Source organism: Daphnia carinata, chromosome 9, assembly GCF_022539665.2.
Source record: "Daphnia carinata strain CSIRO-1 chromosome 9, CSIRO_AGI_Dcar_HiC_V3, whole genome shotgun sequence".
Classification (NCBI taxonomy): domain Eukaryota; kingdom Metazoa; phylum Arthropoda; class Branchiopoda; order Diplostraca; family Daphniidae; genus Daphnia; species Daphnia carinata.
This window is the reverse complement of record NC_081339.1, coordinates 2,927,734-2,944,371: the sequence shown is the minus strand read 5'-3', so window position 1 is coordinate 2,944,371 and position 16,638 is coordinate 2,927,734. Positions and strand designations below refer to the sequence as shown.

Sequence of the window (16,638 nt, the reverse complement as noted above, 5' to 3'; positions counted from 1 at the left end):
GCTACGTGCCAGTGCGTGAAAGTTAGGCAGGCAGCCAACACGAGCTCCGACGCGCGCGCTCTTCTTCTTCTCTTTTCACCTGAACACAAACATTAAGACCCGCCTCCTATCGTCGTATTTTTCTTCTTCTCCTCTCGTTTAGAACCTCCCAAATCTCCCCCTGCAGGTTTGCCTTCGTGAGCGGCCAGCACCAGCAGTTCTCGCAGTGGCAAAAGATCCGCAGTCGCAACCGGTTGACTATTTTTTAACGTCCCGCTTTACCGTCCGTTTACTGTTCACATTTCGTTTTTCTGTTTGTTTTTTTTTTTGGAAAACTTGCCCTTTCCATTTTGAATTTTAGTTAGTCAAACGAAAGTTTAGTGTGTGCATCAGTTTACTTACGTGTTGTGCTCGTATATCGTGAAGTCTTCAATAACTTAACTCATTTTCTTTTTGATTTCTCCCGGCCCCCGCACGCAATAATCACGACACATAAGTTTGTATGGACTGGTGCTGCCACTCTGATAACGACCGACATCGAGGAAGCCAACGAGTTACTTAGAACCAATCAACGAAAATTCAATTCCTCATTTCATCGAAAACGAAACCAAAAGGACTTTTAATCGCCAAATTCCGATTGCAGCCAATCGGTGAGTTTAAAAATTTTTTTTTTTTTTTAATTATTTGATTTTTTATCTCGCTGATTCGTGCAAAAAAAAAAAAGAGGGGGGATGGAAATAGAAATAAAAAAAAAAGAACTTGAAGATTCGGCGGCAGTTGAATGCTAATGCGTGATACTTGCCCTTATATGGGGCAGGTGATTATATCAAGTATATCGGCGTCGTCGTCGGGGATAGGCAGCAACTTTCTCTGCTGCTCTTTTTCGTAGCTCTCGCTCAGTTTTTTTTTTGTTTTTGTTTTTTTCGTCTCTTTTCTCTTCTTCCCTTTCTCTTCGATGCCAAGCTGACAACACACACACACAATTTTGTTATACTTCTTCAATTTTGTTTGGTTTTTTTCGTGTAACATGTGTTTACATGTAGACACGGCGCGACGAAGCGGCCAAGTAGTTTTGGCATTTCGTTTTCTCTTCACCAAGGAGAAGGGGAGTTAACTCAAAATCGGACAATCAAAAAAAAAAAAAAAAAAAGGGAGATCTCATTTATTTTTTTTTTTTTTCGATATCAAACGGCCTTGCATTCCTCCATTTCTCGTGGGTGGTTATTAGTAAAGCAAAAAAAAAAAAAAATTTTGATGTTCTTCTCGCTTGTTGAGATCGTTGGCAACACACACGCTCACCAGACAAGGGAAAGTTCACCTTTATTTTTTTTTTTTATCTGTTTTTACCTTGTTGCCAAAAAAAAAAAAAAAAATTGTAGTCGACCGTGACATCCGCCAACTAGCGCCACCGATGATATTTGAATTGCTTCAACGATTCGTACGCGATCTCTCTTTGTCAACACGAATCGTGTTTCTTCATTGTCGAGAGATTTGCGTCACGTATTACGGCATTTAAAAATGTTTTTTTTTTTCTTTGCAGCATATCAGGTCAAAGGTGAATACGCAAAAAAGGCAGGGCCGAAATGCACGAACGACTTCAAAAAAAAAAAAAAAAGGGAGGGATCGTTCACGATTTTTTTTTTTTTTAGTTTCATTTTTGAACAATGCCCTAATGTTTGATGCCCAAAAATCTACGACAACGCTTATAGATTTATTCATGTGAAAAGAAAAACACAGTCGGGAGCCTTCGGGAGATTTCGACGCTCCAATCTCCTCCCGTTCAAAAAAAAAAAAAAAAAAAAAAAATTTAATTCACGGTTTCAGGAAAAATGGCGAAAGTTTTGCGTCTTTTTAAAAAAATTTGAACACAAAAAAAAAAAAATCGTGATGAATTGCGTGAGAAGTGAAAGTCCCGAAACTCCTTTGCCAAATATTTCGATCTTTATATTACGCGTTTTTTTTTTTTTTGGGGGGGGGGGGGACTTGTGTTCCATCGTCATGGATCAAGTTCACAATCTTGATGCGCATACGTAAAGAAAAATAAAACACGCAATTTCTACCCCTCCCCCTCTGCTTTTGTTAGCCATTTATGGGGAGGAGCAACTCACCCGTGAAAACAAAAAAAAAAAATAAAATAAATGGATCATGTCGGATCGTATTCCCTGAAATCTTTTTAAATTAAAAAGTTGTTTCTCCACACAATTTTGTTGTTGCTGCCCAGTTCCGTGTTAGGAAGTTTTTTTTTTTTTTTTTCACGTCTATGACATGTCGTTTTCCCTTTCTCTTTAAAGCTTTTCTATTTTCTTTTAAACGTGCGCGTCTCTCTCTCTCGCTCTTATAGTGAGCTTTCACGGCTCACTAGGTCACGCCGAACAATATATCCATCTGTATTTTATTTTTTTTCTTTTTTCTTTCCCCCCCCCCCCCCCCCCCCCCAAAAAAAAAAAAGCAAATGGCCGCAAGGAACAAGAAGAAAAAGGTAGCGGTTGTTATTTTGGCTGGGTCTAACAGCGTGAAAGAAAAAAAGGGGCATTAAACAATATATAAAGAGGGGGGGGGGAGTGAAAGTGAAAGCCAAAGCCAACGTGATTGGTTGTATATGTGTGTGTGAGAAGGGGCTCTTTTTTTTTTTATATATCTTTTCGTCACGAAAGTCTCGGCTACTTTGGACGATAAGAGCCCCGCAAAAGGGGTGGGGATACGGTTTGAACGAAGAGGGGGGGGGGGCATATCACTTTCTCTCCTCAGCTGTGTAGAGAGAGAGAATAAGATTTGATTACTGATATGATTTGACCTTTTTTTTTTTCCTTCTTTAAAAAAACAAAAAACAAAGGGGGAAATGAATCGAGAGTTTTCTTTCTGTTTTGAAGGGTTGTTGCGTCAGAGATCTCTAACTAGAATCTCTTTCATGTGACAGGTGAAAGGGAAGAAGAGAGAAAGTTAAATTTCAAAAAAAAAAATAATAAAAGGAAGAGAGAGAGAAGGGTTGTTTAGACCAGCCACCCCTCGATCTGCCCCCTGGCGGGGTATATTTCTTTTTTCGTTTAATGTTATTCCCGGGATTTCTTTCAGCAGTCCGTGTACATATAAAAGAAATTTTTTTTTTTTTTTTTTTTTTTTTTTTTTTTTTTTTTTTACAATCAAATAATTCCTTAAAAAAAAAAAAAAAAAAAAAGATGATGACTTTCTTTTCGTGCTGGTTTATAACATAGGCGTCTAGAAATGAGTTTTTTTTTTTTTTTTTTTTCACGAGTCGAAGAACGTCCTTGGCCAAGGACGTCCTCCGTTGCCCCGGCCTTTAACATACAAAAAATGAAGAGTCGAGTAAGAATCTAAAGTCAATTGTGTTATTATTTTTTTTTTTTTTAATATTCAAAAAAAAAATGCGTTAGGGACACACCCGTGTTTTTTTGTGTGTGAAATTTGCATAAATTATAGCGCATCACTTCCACCGGCGTTTTTTTTTTTTTTATCAACTGTTAAGGGTAGGCCTTGCGCATTGCGGATGTAGAACGTTACAGCCAGGTGACAAGGTCGCCATTTTTTTTTCCGTACATTTCCGTGGATTTTATCAGCGATGGCATTTTTTATTGTTCAACCCTTTTTTGTTTTGTTTGTTCTTTGTAACATTTTTTTTTTTCAGACCGTGATGGTTTCCCGCATGTTCTCAGACGACTGCGCCTCTTTCTGTTGTCTGAAGACATTCCAATGTGACGTCATCGGAGGTGACGCTCTTCCGCCCAAAAACAAATTTTAAGACGATCTGAAATGGATGTAATTTATTGTTGTTTTTTTTTTTTTTCGAAATTCACGGTCACGTTGGTCGTTAACCAAACGATTCGACAACGTTGAGGACGAGAGAACCGCATCGTTACCTTTGTTTCCACGTCGATAAACTCGCTGTCATTTATTCGCAACCAAACAAAGAATTTTTATTTATTTTATTTTTTTTCGCATTTCGCATTTCGCCACTCCCCTATGCAAATTTCAATAGACAAAAAAAAAACCGCAAAGGACAAAATCAGGCAAAAACAACAGGGAAAATGTATTCAAAAATTCACGAACGACGAAAGGAACCGAGCAAATGCCGGAACAACTTCCCGGCCGTCCCTTTTTATTTTCTTATCAGTTTCTCACTCAATCGCTTAGCGTACACACGTGCATTCACAGACTCTCTCTCTCTCTCTCTCTCCTTAGCGCCTTTCTATTTGAATAAGCGTGAAGTCGTATCAGCACTCGAGTAAGTTTAGTATTTTTTTTTTTTTGTGTGTGTGTGTGTGTGCTTATAATTGAATTCATTTCATTTGTGTTTCGGATGGCCTTGTTTTTAAAGTCATACGCGCAGTTTAAAAGTAGGCAAAACAATCGAGAAGCAAAGCCTACGCGTCTTTTTTTTTTTTTTTTAAGGGGTCTCTTTGGAAACACGTAGTGATGTCATCGTGAAAGTACACACATTAAAATCTTGTGTTCACGTGTCCTAACAGGTAGACGCTCTCTCTCTAAGCCTATGTACACACTTCCGCTTTCAAAAGGGATATTGCCTTTTATTGCCCTACCGTCTTGCGCTTTTAACGCATTTAAAAAAAATTCGATTCAATATGTATTTTTTTTTTTGTTGAAAATTTCGAATTGATTAACGACTGAATTCGATGTTTTGAGCGTGAAAAAAGAGTTCGATAGTTTCACGGGGCGCGTAAAGTCGCTGTTTACAGCTGAGCACCTTCGGTTATGACGTTAACCTAGTTTTTGTCACTACTTTCTTCCTTGTCTCTTTCTTTCTCTTTTTTTTTTTTTTTAAATTTATTATTTGTTGTGTAGTCTCGTTTTCCATTTGGCTAGATAGACGACGACCTTGTCAAACTGGACGTAGAACCGTGTGACACGTCAGCGCAAAAAAAACAAAACGCGGACTTGATTTACAACGTATCACTTGTATAGTTGTTTGATTTTTCATTTTTGAAAAAGAAAACCGATGTACGGTATGTAACCCATCGATTTGGTTCGTCAAGTACCTGCTTTCTACACGTCCGAGAACATCTAACCTGTTTTCCTTTTTCTTTTCTTTCTTCTTCTTCTTCTTTTTTTTCTTTTTTTTTTTTCGGGGCTTCATCCTCCAACACACGGCACCAAAGTTCTTCCTTCTTCTTTTTTTTTTTTTTTTTTCTTTCTTTCTTGTCTATTTATTAAAGCAGTGGAGAAAGGAGTGTATAGCCTCGAGCTATTCGCTAGAAAATCGAAACGTTTCTTCTTCTTCGTTTCGGATTTCGGATAGAGTTTACTCAATAAAAATTAAGATACTTGGATGTGTTATTCGATTTTGATGTCAGCTGTCGGTCATCGTTTGTAACAAACGATTGACATTGATAGAGAATTTTACCTGCGTGTTTTTTTTTCTATTTAAATAAATAAATAAATTCCGGTTCACTTTGTTTTCCGATAGGACAAAAGCGAAACGTTTGAATGGACGAAATAAAACATCGATGAAATGATGACATATTTCTTTTTTTTTTGTATTGTTTCTTTGTTTACCCACTACAGGACAGTAGGGGACGAAGAAGAAACATCAAGAGAAAAAAAAGGTCGTCGTCTGTTTTTGATTCAATCAAAAATGGGAAGAGCCAATTGGATGAGGTGGCTCCTCTTGCTGGTGGCCGTGTCCGTCTCTGCCGGCCAGCAGAACCACGTCGATCTGCACGACGATGACCACAACCACAACCCCATGGGTTGCGACTGCATGGAATATTGGGCTTGCATTACCAGGTATTTTTTTTTTTTTTAATATTTTATTTAAAAATTGGATCATTTGTGACGTTTCATTCATTCCAAAACTTTGATTTTTCTTTTCTTAGTGGCGGCTCGGCGTACAGCTACTGCGGCAACATGGACCAGAGCGTGTGTTGCTACGTGCCGCGAGGCGCCCGACCCATCGGGCTTTTGCCCGTCCTCAACAAATCCAAGTGCGGACGTAAAGGCAACGTGGCCGCCGCCGTTGGCGATCGCAAACGAACCGACGGATTGGCCGATCTCGGCGAATGGCCATGGCACGTAAGACGTCATCCCTTTTTTTTTTGTTCTTTGTTCTTTATAAACTCACAGCATCGTTTTTCATTAGTTGGCAGATCCATCACGTTCGATTCATCGCAGATGAATTTATTTTGCGGGGGGGGGGGGATGTTTTTGTTTGATGCATTCAAAACAAATGAATAAGAGAGTAGCTGTAATTGTGTGATTCATAAGAAAGATGGAGGTCGGTTCGGGAATTTAAAAAAAAAAAAAAAAAAAAAGCTGAAGTAGCTGCCGGCATTTGTTAGCCCACGAATGCACACACACACACACGCAGAGAGCGAACGAACGGCGCACTTTTTTTTTTTTTTGGTTAGAAGATCCGGCTGCATAATGGAACGCGCGCTATATAAAAATCGTATCTCTCTCTGGCGCTGTCTTTTTTGCTGATTTTATTTTGGCTGCCATATTTCAAATGCGTATGCAGAAAAAGGAAGCTGTGAGGGTGGCCCTTTCTCTCTTTTTCCTGCCGTCTTGCGTGTGTGTGTGTGTGTGTGTGTGTGTGTAATCCATTATTATGCACGGTGCGCTGGCGGGCATCCTGAAACGAAACAACAACAAAAAAAAAAACTGGTGCCAACGGCCTCTCTCAAGGCTGACCAGGTTATTTTTTTTTTTTCTTTAAATCTGATAGTTTAAATTTATTGTTATTTTATTTTTTGAAAGAAAAAAAAAAGATATTTGATGGGACGAGATCAGTTTGAGGTGATTGGCCTGAACGGATTTGACAGGTGTGGCATTTAAAAGAAAAGCTAAAAAAAAAAAAAAAAAAAAAAAAAAAAAGGCAGGAAATTTTATTTTTTTTTTCTTCCCCCGCGATTGTTTCGACATTTCATTCTATTATTCAAACAACAACAACAACAAAAAAAAAAGATGTTTTGTGCAAATAGATAATGGGGGCGTTTCTCTCCTCCATACGTGTAGCTTTTTGTTTCATTTTTTTTTTTTTTTCATGATTTCACGTCCCGAAATAGCTAGGAGAAAAATATGAATAATAAGACGAGGGGGGATCAAGAGACGCTTGCATCATTTCTCTCAAGACCGGGAGTTTTGTATATCTCTGGGTTTTTTTTTTTTTTTATATATAAAGAAGAAGACGGACGACAAAAGAGAAGCTGTTGGCAATGTCTTCCCGATAAGGGAAGCGTTTTGTTATTTTTCTGCAATCAACCATTGATTTCTTTCATTTTCATTTTTCATGTTTGTTTTTTTAACGAATGTTTCAGCAGGCAGCCGTGCTGGAGAAACCACAAGACTTGTACGTCTGCGGCGCTTCTCTTCTAGACGAATCGTGGGTCGTGACGGCCGCACATTGCGTCGATGATTAGTAAGTGAAACGTCTCGTTTTCTTTAAACAATTTGAATTATTTTAAAGTTTCCTATAAAAAAACAAAACAAAAACAAAACAAAGTCGAGTATGTGGATGTCCAGGATGTTAAATGGTGTGTGGGCAAAATTGGTGTTAGACTAGAACGGCTTCACCATGGACATGTAGGGTGGAGAGAGAGGTGCTCTCATCGTCGCATAACTTGGACGTTAGAAAGTTGTCCACCAACAGCTTTACTCTGTTTCTCTTGTGAAAGAAAGAAAGAATTAATTTTTCTTTTTTTTTTGCTAGCGACAGGCATCCTGTTTTTCTTTTCAATCGTCTGAAACCTTCTCTTTCTTCATTCCTTGCTCACCGAATGAAAGTTGACATTCGCTATAATTTTTTTTGTCTTTTTTACCTTTTGCGAAAGTCCTCCAACCGGCTTTCCCTCCCCATTTTGCATTGACTGCAAAAAAAAAAAAAAAGAAAAAGAGCAGTCAATGCATTTTTGTTGAAAATAATGTTTGATTCAATCTTTTTTTTTTTTTTTTTTTTTCCCTTACCGGTACGAAAGAGGAAGAAGATCAAGCTTTCTGTTTCAAGACCGGCCCTTCAAGTTTTTTCTATCTTATAGAACAAACAAGCGTATTTTTTTTTTTTTTTTTATGAAAGAGAGAGAGAGAGAGAGAGAGGGAAGAGATTGAAAAGAGATAAGACCAAAAGACGGAAAAATTTCACTTTATGCATATCTTTCTCCTATAATGATGTAAAGTAGAACGTCTGCAGAATAGCAAAACAACAAAAAAGATTTGATTCTATTATTATAATTTTCTTTGAAATAAATTAATTTTAAATCCGACAGTTTGGCCAGCAGCAACATCAGCTCCGTGCTCAAGGTCCGTCTCGGTGAATACGACGTCAGCGTCACCACCGAGCAGCTGGCCTACGAGGAGCTCGACGTGTCGCACGTGATGGTCCATCCGCAGTTCAACAATTTGTCGCTGGCCAACGATATCGCTTTGCTCCGTTTCGTCCAGCCCGCTAGACGTCGGCCGCATATCGACGTCGTCTGCATGCCTCATCCGGGCCAAGTCTCGGAGACGGAGGGAACCCGCTGCGTCGTCACCGGATGGGGTCGCAAGCTGGAAGGTATGTTCTCATCATGTGTTATTTTTAAAGATCTTAATTGATGTAATGATATATGACAATAAATCCCGACAGATGGTACCCATTCAGTGATCCTCAAGGAGATTGAGGTGCCTTTATGGGACGACGCCAAGTGCCAGGCGGCGTTAAGGACCCAATTTGGACCGAATTTCGTCCTACCACCCTCGTCCATCTGCGCCGGCGCAGAAGGAAGAGATGCCTGTGATGTAAAAACAAAAAAAAAACAAAAAAGAGCCCTTTCTATTTTGGCATTTCTCTTATCTCATTTGTCTTATTTTCTTCTTTTTTTTTTTTTTTTTTTTATTTATTTCGTTTTGTGCTATGTCGACGGACCGGTCGCAGGGAGACGGAGGTGGACCCCTTGTGTGTGAAAAAGAAGGTCAGTGGTTCCAGGTGGGTGTCGTCAGTTTCGGCATCGGCTGTGGGCGGACCAATTTGCCGGGCGTTTACACCCGACTCTCGGCTTTCGACGGATGGATCCACGAGACAATCCGCAGTTTCAAAACCCTGTCCGGTTAAAACAATAGACGATAGGACGTTCTGATACAATAGCAATGAAACAACAACAACACACAACACAACAAAAATGATTCAGTGAATGATATTAGAATGTTTAGGTTTCAAAAAAAAAAAAAAGAAAAAGAAAAGAAAGAACGGACGATGAAGAGAAAGACGGTTTTTGAAATGTTCTAAATTCAAATGCAATTATAATATCCCAATCGCAGATGTTCGAATGGGGTCAATATCATTTCATTTGAATTCTAGAAAGAGGTTACGTTTTTTTTTTATTATTATTATTTGAAATTTTTCTATTAGCCTATTTTCTCCACTGTGAAAGCGAATCTTTGCGGCCAATTATTTTGTCTGAAAAAAGAAAGAAAATTAAGAAAAGACGATATTAAAAAAAAAAAAAAAAAAAAAAAAAAAAAAAACTAATAAATTTAATTAGGAACGGTGTGTTTCTGTTGGAGATTTCACTCGCAGTCGTGTGAAAGAAATCACGTCAGATACGCAAATTATGGAAGATGTTAAGGCGCAGGGCGCGTGCTCCAAATTGGACGAATGTGTGCGTTTCTCCCTTTTTTTTTTTCTATAAATTTGATTAAATATAATAATTTTTTTTTTTAAATCAAAATGAGACCTATTATATCATAGCGTACGGATTTTGTATTCTGTTTTTTAAAAGGGGAAAATGACCATTTAATGTTTGTTTCATTCACCAACGGACCGAAGAGGAAGACAAGAAAAAAAAAAAATATGATTTTTTTTTTTTTGTAATCACAAGATTTATTATGTATTTCCATCCATAATTCAGTTTTCACTTTCTCCTTACCTCTTTTTTTTATTATTGCCCCCGTCCCAAAATTGTCGTTATTGAAAATTGACCTTTTTAAAAAAAAAAAAAAAAAAAAAATTATAATTTCCTCGGGTTTTGCTGATGTTGCGTGCGTGAACAGTGTTTTTTTTTTCTTTTTGGGTGCTGCGCTTCCATATTCTTTGTATTTTTTATTTTTTATTTCTTCACTGTGTATTGATTCCTCTTACTCCCTCCAATTCGAATTGCACTGTATAACTTGAAATGACACTTTTTTTTTTTAAATTTCCATTTTTTTATTTTTTTTTTTTTTTCATATTCGGCACTTGAATACAGTGTCCTTGTACAGCCTACAAACGGTCACAGTTTGTTTGTAAAATGCATCTTTAAAATTTCTGGTGGCCCTTTCGCTGTCAACGTTCGCAAACGTGGAAAAAGAACATCGACGAGTTCATTTCGGGTTGATGGTTTACACGCAGCTAAATACGACCTTGGCAATAGCCTTTCGTTTGCCTAAGGAGTGTTATCTTGTTTATTGAACGAATCGTTCAAAAGAGGAAAAAAAAAAAAAAACATTCTGCATTTCCTTGTTTGATTCTTCTTTCCTTTTTATGGTCCGGTTGACCAACGTCGTCCTCTTGTTCCGGTCTTGTTTTCGGCCTTGGAAAGTCCTTCTTATTCCGTCACGAAGGGTCTCCATTCTAAATGCTAATCCAGACGGGATTTTGTTTGCGTTGTTTTTCGTGATATTTTTAGTTTTTTCGTTTAATCTTTAGATCAGCATAATTTGACAACAGGTTTATTCTGTTCATGGGACCGTACATACAGAAAAAGGTGTGATTGCGGTTTAACAATCGAGTTTCGCTTTTTTCGTGCCGTTACACAACTTCAACTTCAGTAATGCTTACTGTTTATTTGAACTTTCTGCCATTACTTCCGACAGTATACAAAATTACAGTGGGAAAACTAATCTTGCGAGAACTCAGTATTCGATCAATATGTAGATGTCGGTCTCAAACGGGGTTTATAATTTGTGTTTAAAAAATATGCTTGGGCCATTTGTTTGTCTTCAATAATAAAGATCGCCATATCCGGCTTTCAGACATTCCCGTCTCAAATTTTAAAAAGATCATATCTGAGGATAATTTGATTTGTTTGTTGGTCGAGTGACAGTTCTTATCAAAACAATGGGTTTTAACGCCCTCTAGCGTAATGATTTATGACTATGTAACTCCCATGGGATCACACTGAAGCAACTTTCGTGAATCCTAGTTCATTTAATTAGTCTCTATCGTTTTAGGTTGCGATATACAGATACAGATTTGATCAAGGATAGTCAAATCTGTGACTCTGCCAGTCTGCCCGAGCCGTCCATAGCTCCATACAAAAAAACAAAACAAAAAAGTTGGCAACCTTGCGTTTCGGAAAATGGGGAAGCCATTTTTACTTTTATTCTCTTTGCAAGCGAGACGGAAAGTGGTACTGTTTGGACAATCTGCAGTGTATCCTTCTATTCCCCAAATCTATGAACTGTGACTTAGGCCTGTTTTTGTCACAAGGTTATAATCAAGCCATTAAACAAGTTTTATTATTTAAGAATTGAACGTTTGGTGTTTCTGAACATAAGTTTTTTAGTCTTAAAGGACCTACAGTAGTTTGGGACATGAATAGGAGCACCTTTGGAACCCCCATTGAGACCCTGGAAAAATAAGCCCATCTTCGAGTTATACCCCAAAATGTGCAGAAGCGTGATAGTTCCCCATCACCTATGCAGTGTGGAATATTTCACAGGTGAATTGTCGACTAACATACAAAAAATATTAACTATCTCTCTTATTCACATTTTTTGTTCAAGAGGAGGAGTGCAAAAGCTATTGGACAAAAAAAAATTTGGAAAAGGCCTAACATAATGTGTAGTGCAGTAAGCAGTAACACAGATTTGGATCTTGGAACTTCTCAGGTTGGTTATTTCAAGGCAGTAATATCTATGCTCGTCTGTTCTTTTCAACAACAAGATGAGGCAGATGTCATGTTTTAATTTAAGGAACATATAGTTGTTAATGTTAGCATGCTCATCAAGCATCACTTCTCATCATCATCCACTTCTGTGTATTCAAAAATCAACAGCCCTTTGGTTGGGGCAAAGATATTTCACTTTATTCTTTGACATACCCATGGACATGTTAGTGATTCAGTGGTGGGTAATTTGAGAACTCAAGGGGAAAGAATACTTGAAAAAGACATAGATTTTGGGATCAAGAATGAATTATTTTAAGTTGGGAAATCAGAGGTATTCGCGTTTTGTAGATAAATCTATAATTGGCACTGGTTCAAAATCAGTATGTCTTATGTGTTATTGGTGGGACAGAATTTCGCCATCCAGTCTATGTGGAAACTCCGATTTGTTGGTTCGTATTACATGATGAACTGAGAATTCTAAATCGACATTGAAGATCTCCCACCTGGTAATGCCTTTTCTCGGAGTTTGTTTAGTTATCTCATTTTTTTTTTCATTCGCCCGTCATTTTAGGCAAAACACCGCTGGAAGAAAAGTAGATGCCCGGGACAATGTAACGCTAATTGCGATGAAAAAATTCGTCTTTTCGCCTTAAGTCAGCCGCTTTGCCTTCCCGGTTGCAATGAAGAAGACTCACAAGTCACCGAATTGAGTTGTTATAGTGAAATTTTTCGCATCAAGAAAAAAAAGGGTTGACAAATATGAAAGATGTCCGTTTTCATGTTGGTGTGTTAAAGACTTGAAAAAGGTACCTATAAAGTACTCAAATTAAGTTCACTGTCATGATCGTTTACTATGCTTTTGCAGAAGCTCGTTGCAGAAATTCTACGGGAATGAACCAAATGATGCATTTATGTACTATGTAAGCTCTATAAACAAGAATTTTTTTTTCGCTTACCTAAGTTCTATTTTTTTTTTTTTTTTTAATACAGACGAATAAAAATAGTGGATTCAAAAAGGTTTCTGGCTGGGACAATGCACCGAAAAATCGTAATGATTGGAAACACGAAACCGAATTTCACTCTACAGTCTCATTCCTGTGTTTTACGGTATTAATAACTTAAAAAATTGAAGTGCATATCTGGGCTCCCTTCCTTTCCGTAGCCCCGTTTCCCCTTGACTCATAATAAGCCCGTAGGGGGTCATGCCCCTACTGTACGGTATATTTAAAAACAACATATACCGAGGTTTGGAGGGCTCTGGCCGGAAAGGGGACGTGGGGTGTCCGCTTAGTCCGATGATGTGTTCACGGAGGGCGACGTGGCTACCCACAAATCCGAATTAAAGGTTAATCGCTCCTGTAAAAATGTTCCAAATCTTCAGCTCTTCTTCCGGCTTCTCTTAGCCAAGCACCGGGTAATCTCCCCGGTGGGTCAACTAAGGCAGTGTCTCCCCCTGCCTTGGTTGGCGGCAACTTTTGAAAGGGTTATTTTGCCTTTCAAAAGTTGCAAAAATAATTATATTGTGGAGAAAATTCAATAAAAACGTTTTAAAAAAAAATTTTTGAAAAAATTTTTGGTTTATGGTTTTTTTACTTGGTGTCTATTGTCACTTTTATTTTCTATTAACTCATTTCTATCTTACACTAGCAACTTCCTTGTATAACGTCTTTCTTAGAGTTTTATAGCATTTCCCAAACTATCATTCATACAAGTAATCGTTGTTCGTATTGGCTATATATTGGTTGAATTTAATTTATATTCAAACTTGCGTTTATAGAAACTATATGATTTTCACTCTTATAGGTATCGAACCCTATTCTTCCAGCATGGCATGCCGATGCTCAACCACTGAGCCGTGAGTCTTGCATTGTTTTAAACTATTTTCCCTAGAAGCTACATTGTTATACAAGTGTACAAGGTTGTGTTATAGGAAGGAAAAATAGAAAGAATAAATGTGACAGATGGCTCAATGGTAGAGAATAGTCCTGCCACGCTGTAGATCTAAGGTTCAATCCCCGTTATTGAAATGAAATGTACTAGTGAATGCGTAACTAGAGTTGTCTTAAATTAAAGACAGCGTCTGAAACAATTTTTCGTTGAACAGCATAACAATAATCTAACTGTAAAGAGGTCACCTCATATCCAAAGTGAAAAACAGATTAATAGCTCAATGGTAGAGCATCGACATGGTACGTCGAAGATCTAGGGTTCGATCCCCAAACTAGGAGAGTAAAATTCAATAAATCAAAAACAAACTAAAAGATATTGAAAAAGGAATTGTATTTGTTGTCCCTCCACCTCCCACAATTCCACCTCTTTTTTACAGAACATACAATACATACAATACACATACAAACATACATATACAACTAACTAGTTAACCCGTTGGCTGCCAGGCCACCGCAACCCGTAGGTTGCTTAAACTACAGTTGCTACGCGTCGTGCCTTAAGGATCCCCGACCAAGGTGGGGCTTGTCCGAAGACAAGCCCGGGCTGGCACGGTGATAGAGTCCATTCTGGGAATGCACACCCCAGGATATCTCTCACCGTGCCGACAGAGAGAAGTCCCTACTGGTGCATTGCCTAACGCCTAATGGCATAAAGCCATTAGGCGCAACGGCGACTGTTCCCCCCATGGCCATGAGGAGAACAGCGCCCAGGTCCCTACAACTACAAAAAAAATGGGAGCAAACGGGGTGGCAGCCAACGGGTTAACTAGTTACATACAGTAAACAACAAGACAATACAATACATACAAGGCCTCCCACGGTGAAATCCTTTTCGTTCGTCGTCTATCCGCTAGGCTGCATCCTGATACGTCACTTTCTGCTTTTTGCGAATACTGTACGTGGCAATACTGTGATAGTAAACGCAAATATAAGAACTTTGCATCTCAGGAAGGGGCAACGATAATTGCAACTTACTTTTAAATAGCCTGAGGAGGAGAAGACGGGAAAACCGGAATATCGATGGTTGAATATGAGCTGGAAGGAAAATAGATAATTCTAAATGATAAAAATGAATCGAAAACGAAATCGTTAAATATGAGATTAAATAATCAATGATGTAATCATAACAGGGAAGACTATTTACCTTACGTGTCTTGGTCGTCGGGAGCAGGAAACAGGCAAATCGTCTAACGTCGAATTTTACAGCAGGAAGATGAAAATTTGTCGGTCCTAGCATGATAAACTAGATCACCACACAGCCACGTGAGACATTAATAAAATTTACAATACCAATGAAGTGATGATGTTGAAGATTATGCAGGTTTTGCTGGCCAAGTAAAGATGATAAGGCTTCAGAAATGGTGGCACTTGACGGTTAGAAGCACAAAGTTGATGATGCTATGTAGAAAGATGATGAAAATTGTCAGTCCTGGCATGACAAACTTGATTATCACAGAGCCATGTTAGACATTTATCAAACTTAGAATACCAATTAGGTGATGGCATTGAAGTTTATGCAGGTTTTTCTGGCCAAGTAATGATAAGAAGGCTTCAGAAGTGGTGGTGCTTGATGGTTCACAACACAAAGTAGCAGATGCTACATAGAAAGAAGATGAAAATTTTTTGATCCTGACATGACAAACTAGCTCATCACAAAGCCATGTTAGGCATTAATCAAATTTACAATACCAATGGGGTGAGGGCATTGAAGTAGATGCATGTTTTGCTGGCTAAGCAAAGACGAGAAGGCTTTAGAAGTGCTGGCTCTTGATGATTTGCAACCCAAAGTAGATGCTTTTCTTCACACATAAAAAAATACATCACTGAACTATATTTGAGGACCATGAACCATTAACGGCACTTCATTCTGACAGTCACATTCTAGTTGACAAGATTTGTTTCCGTTGACCTACCTCCAGTGTCAGCATCCACAGATTTTAGGTGCACAACCTTGATAGTAGTAAACAAATTTTGCCCATAAGCAGCAGTAGGCAGAGCTCGAGTCCCGCTCATTGAGCAAACAGCATGATGGAAAGTGAGAGTTAGGCAGATAACTGTCTGGTTCCGTAGCTTATCTTCTGATGACAAGGGTAACTGCTGCAAAAAAACAATCTATTTGAATTGTTTTCCTTCACTGCCTACACAAACACGAGTGTACTAAATGTCAATATCAGACAGTCTGATTTAAGTTGAATTATCCTTTGATAACTAAAAGGGCAACGAACAAATCAAAGACAGATTTAACTCTTTACTCGTAATCACATACGACACAGTTATGAAGAAGAACAGTAGCGCCACCTAGTTATTCCGATGTAGACCTTTTCTTATTGAAAGCTCGATGAAACAAGCCCGACAAAATAAGGCCTTCAAAAATAAGCCCGACAAAACAAGTCCGTTATTTCTGATGCATGGCGCTAACGCTGTAGCGTACTGGCGCGCTAGCCTTGTATCAAATTTTCGGTGTAATTTTAAAACGATTATTTTCACGAAAAAAATAGGAATTTTCCCTGGATCTCCATTCAATTTTGCTTATATCCTGTGATATTCAACCAATTCCGGAGAGTGTCAGTTTTTGCGGAAAAATTTTTTAAGCCCGACGAAATAAGCCCTACGAAATAAGCCCGACTTTTCTTATTCTTTCGTTTTTTACGTTTAACTAAAAAACCATAAGGCCAATTGAAAAATAAATTTGATTTTCTTGATAAGCATTCAATTCTGAATCGAAATCATGTATTTTAGGCGAAATTTAAATTTACCCAAAAATGAAAAAGTGCATACCACTTTTGTCAAAATCGGCCAAAAATGACACCTCTGTAAATGCGATGAAAATCACACAGTATAATCAAAATTTAACGCTGATTCAGAAAAAGCCACTCGTTTTCTCGTCAAGTTAGCCG

At 38.2% G+C, this 16,638-nt stretch overlaps 1 protein-coding gene and 2 long non-coding RNA genes across 4 annotated transcripts; 2 read left to right on the top strand and 1 right to left on the bottom strand.

Moving 5' to 3' along the window:
• Nucleotides 1–242: 242 nt before the first annotated feature.
• LOC130689071 (phenoloxidase-activating factor 2-like) lies at nt 243–9,607 on the top strand. The gene is made up of 7 exons (XM_057512093.2): nt 243–629; nt 5,518–5,739; nt 5,829–6,024; nt 7,272–7,369; nt 8,214–8,500; nt 8,573–8,724; nt 8,861–9,607. The coding sequence occupies exons 2-7, from the start codon at nt 5,588–5,590 to the stop codon at nt 9,035–9,037; spliced, it is 1,062 nt and encodes a 353-aa protein (XP_057368076.1). The 5' UTR covers nt 243–629; nt 5,518–5,587; the 3' UTR covers nt 9,038–9,607.
• Nucleotides 9,608–12,370: 2,763 nt separating this feature from the next.
• On the top strand, nt 12,371–13,344 carry LOC130689085 (uncharacterized). Its single transcript, XR_009000641.2, has 3 exons — nt 12,371–12,598; nt 12,658–12,712; nt 12,783–13,344. It is a non-coding gene; the product is annotated as an uncharacterized LOC130689085 (long non-coding RNA).
• Nucleotides 13,345–14,110: 766 nt separating this feature from the next.
• Nucleotides 14,111–15,997, bottom strand: LOC130689081 (uncharacterized). 2 transcript variants are annotated; one of them, XR_009000636.2, is made up of 7 exons: nt 15,655–15,997; nt 15,431–15,540; nt 15,231–15,370; nt 15,032–15,170; nt 14,886–14,971; nt 14,717–14,797; nt 14,111–14,649 (listed from the first exon to the last, which is right to left on the bottom strand). It is a non-coding gene; the product is annotated as an uncharacterized LOC130689081 (long non-coding RNA). The 2 variants fall into 2 exon arrangements; XR_009000635.2 differs by having other exon boundaries at nt 15,231–15,338.
• Nucleotides 15,998–16,638: the final 641 nt, after the last annotated feature.